This window comes from Acanthisitta chloris, unplaced genomic scaffold (genome assembly GCF_000695815.1).
Source record: "Acanthisitta chloris isolate BGI_N310 unplaced genomic scaffold, ASM69581v1 scaffold22100, whole genome shotgun sequence".
In the NCBI taxonomy this organism is placed as follows: domain Eukaryota; kingdom Metazoa; phylum Chordata; class Aves; order Passeriformes; family Acanthisittidae; genus Acanthisitta; species Acanthisitta chloris.
Window position 1 is genome coordinate 28,917 of NW_008653603.1, and position 1,775 is coordinate 30,691.

At 49.1% G+C, this 1,775-nt stretch overlaps 1 protein-coding gene across 1 annotated transcript in view; it reads right to left on the reverse strand.

Moving 5' to 3' along the window:
• Positions 1–1,648: 1,648 nt before the first annotated feature.
• LOC103808981 (relaxin-3 receptor 1-like) overlaps positions 1,649–1,775 on the reverse strand; it is a 1,274-nt gene continuing 1,147 nt past the window's right edge. Inside the window, 2 exon segments of the mRNA XM_009081795.1 lie at positions 1,649–1,752; positions 1,755–1,775. The exon segment at positions 1,755–1,775 is cut by the window's right edge and continues 1,147 nt beyond it. Coding sequence (XP_009080043.1) covers positions 1,649–1,752; positions 1,755–1,775 — 125 coding nt within the window.

The window sequence follows — 1,775 nt, forward strand, 5'->3', positions numbered from 1 at the left end:
GAAAAGCATAATTGCACTGCAATTTTCATAGGACAGAAACAGCAAGTTTGTCCAAATCAGTACTTAGAGGTGGCAAACAATCCTCTGCATAAATGCATTTCAGCAGTCAGGCAGATGTTCGAGTTAGCCTACAAGGAAAGGTCTGGAAAAAGAAAGGAGTTTTGAATACTGTATTTAAATATTCATCTCATATGAGTATTGGGGATTAATGAACTTGCATTCTGAAAACAAAACCAGAACTGTTGCATTTTTCCATATATATAGCCTTACCATAAAAACTTTCACAGCTTAAAAATACACTTTTTTCATGCCCTTAGAAGTTCATTTCAGATCAACCTCAAATTATTTCCTGGATGGTTCTCTGGAACACAGGCTGGGACAGGCATTGTCCCTGACATTCCCTGGTCAATAAAAGCACTGACCTGCAGGCCCTGTGGCTGCTCAAACTAGAGGAACTGAACTGGAGTTAACTGGAACACTGGCAAGTGTCAGTGCAGAACAAAAGCCTTTGTGCTTGATTTTAACTGAACCCAGAACTATCCCAGAGCAAGTGACTGAAGTGGCTAGGACTGTTTCTTTTTCCCCTTTTTCTTTAGACATTATTCACAGTTGTGCTGATTTCCTGAAGTGAAACATGAACAGTCTGAAGTACAGCAATAACACAGCCTGCAGCCTCAGTGCCCTGGGAGAGATGCTGCCTTGCTCCACACAGTCTGGGACTGTGGGGTTTCCCCTCAGCAGCCTGGAGAGGAGCTGGGGAACACAATGTTGGGGGTTCACACCCTACCCTCCAAACCAAGGCAATGTAACACCTCCCCCAGAAGCTGCAAGTCCTGTCCTTGGGTTTCTCCTTGCCTGTCTGGGTTGCTCTGTATCCTGGCAGCAGCTGAGAGGATGGGCATAGCTAGAAAAGCAGACCCTGCACAGATCTAGAGGGAAACACAGTGCTTTTGTCCCTTCCTTCCTAGGTCCCTAGAAGAGGGGAAAGGGGACAAACCTGAACAAGCAGGGGCCTTGTTCCCCCTTGTCCTGGCTGTTCCCATCAGGGCAGGTGGGAAATAGGACATAAGTTGCCTGATCCCTGTGCCTTCACTAGAGCCCAGGAAGCAGTGACCACCATCAGGATGGCATAATTTACAATATTCTGCAGCAGTGAGAAAACAGTTCAGCTCCCTCTCCCTGACACAGACAAACACACAGGGGTGGGAGGGTTGCTGGTCTCTTGCTTCTTACAGGTCCAGGTTGGGAATACACAAATGAAGCCTCCTAGCTTCACTCCACACTGCCCAGCCCCTCTCCTTCCTATGGTACCTTGCACATTCTGCATCCTCCCTGGCTGGAGTCCCATTACTCTCCCTGGTTTATGTTGCCCAGAACAGCTACGAGCACTAAAAGACATCTCCTAGAGACATCCCAGTCCACCACTGTCTCCTCCTACTCCTGTTCTCCAGTTCAGGTGGCATTTTTGAGACAAAAATTTTCATCAACAAGCTTCTGAGGGCAGATACAACCGTGGAAGAGTACCTGTAACACAGAAACCTTCCTGTACCCATCCCACCTCCCCTTGTCCCTACCAGGCATTTAATATCCCAGGATCACCTCTTGCACAGACCCCACAGTCCCACCCCCCCAGAGCCCTCTGCCCATCTCAGCAGCGCTGCTCCATGGAGCTAGCAGGCAGCAGGTCATAGCGGCTGCTGTACATCACCACCCCTGGGGGGTAGTAGACCACCTCTGGCTGGATGGCTGCAGCAGGGGATGCAGCAGTGACAGGG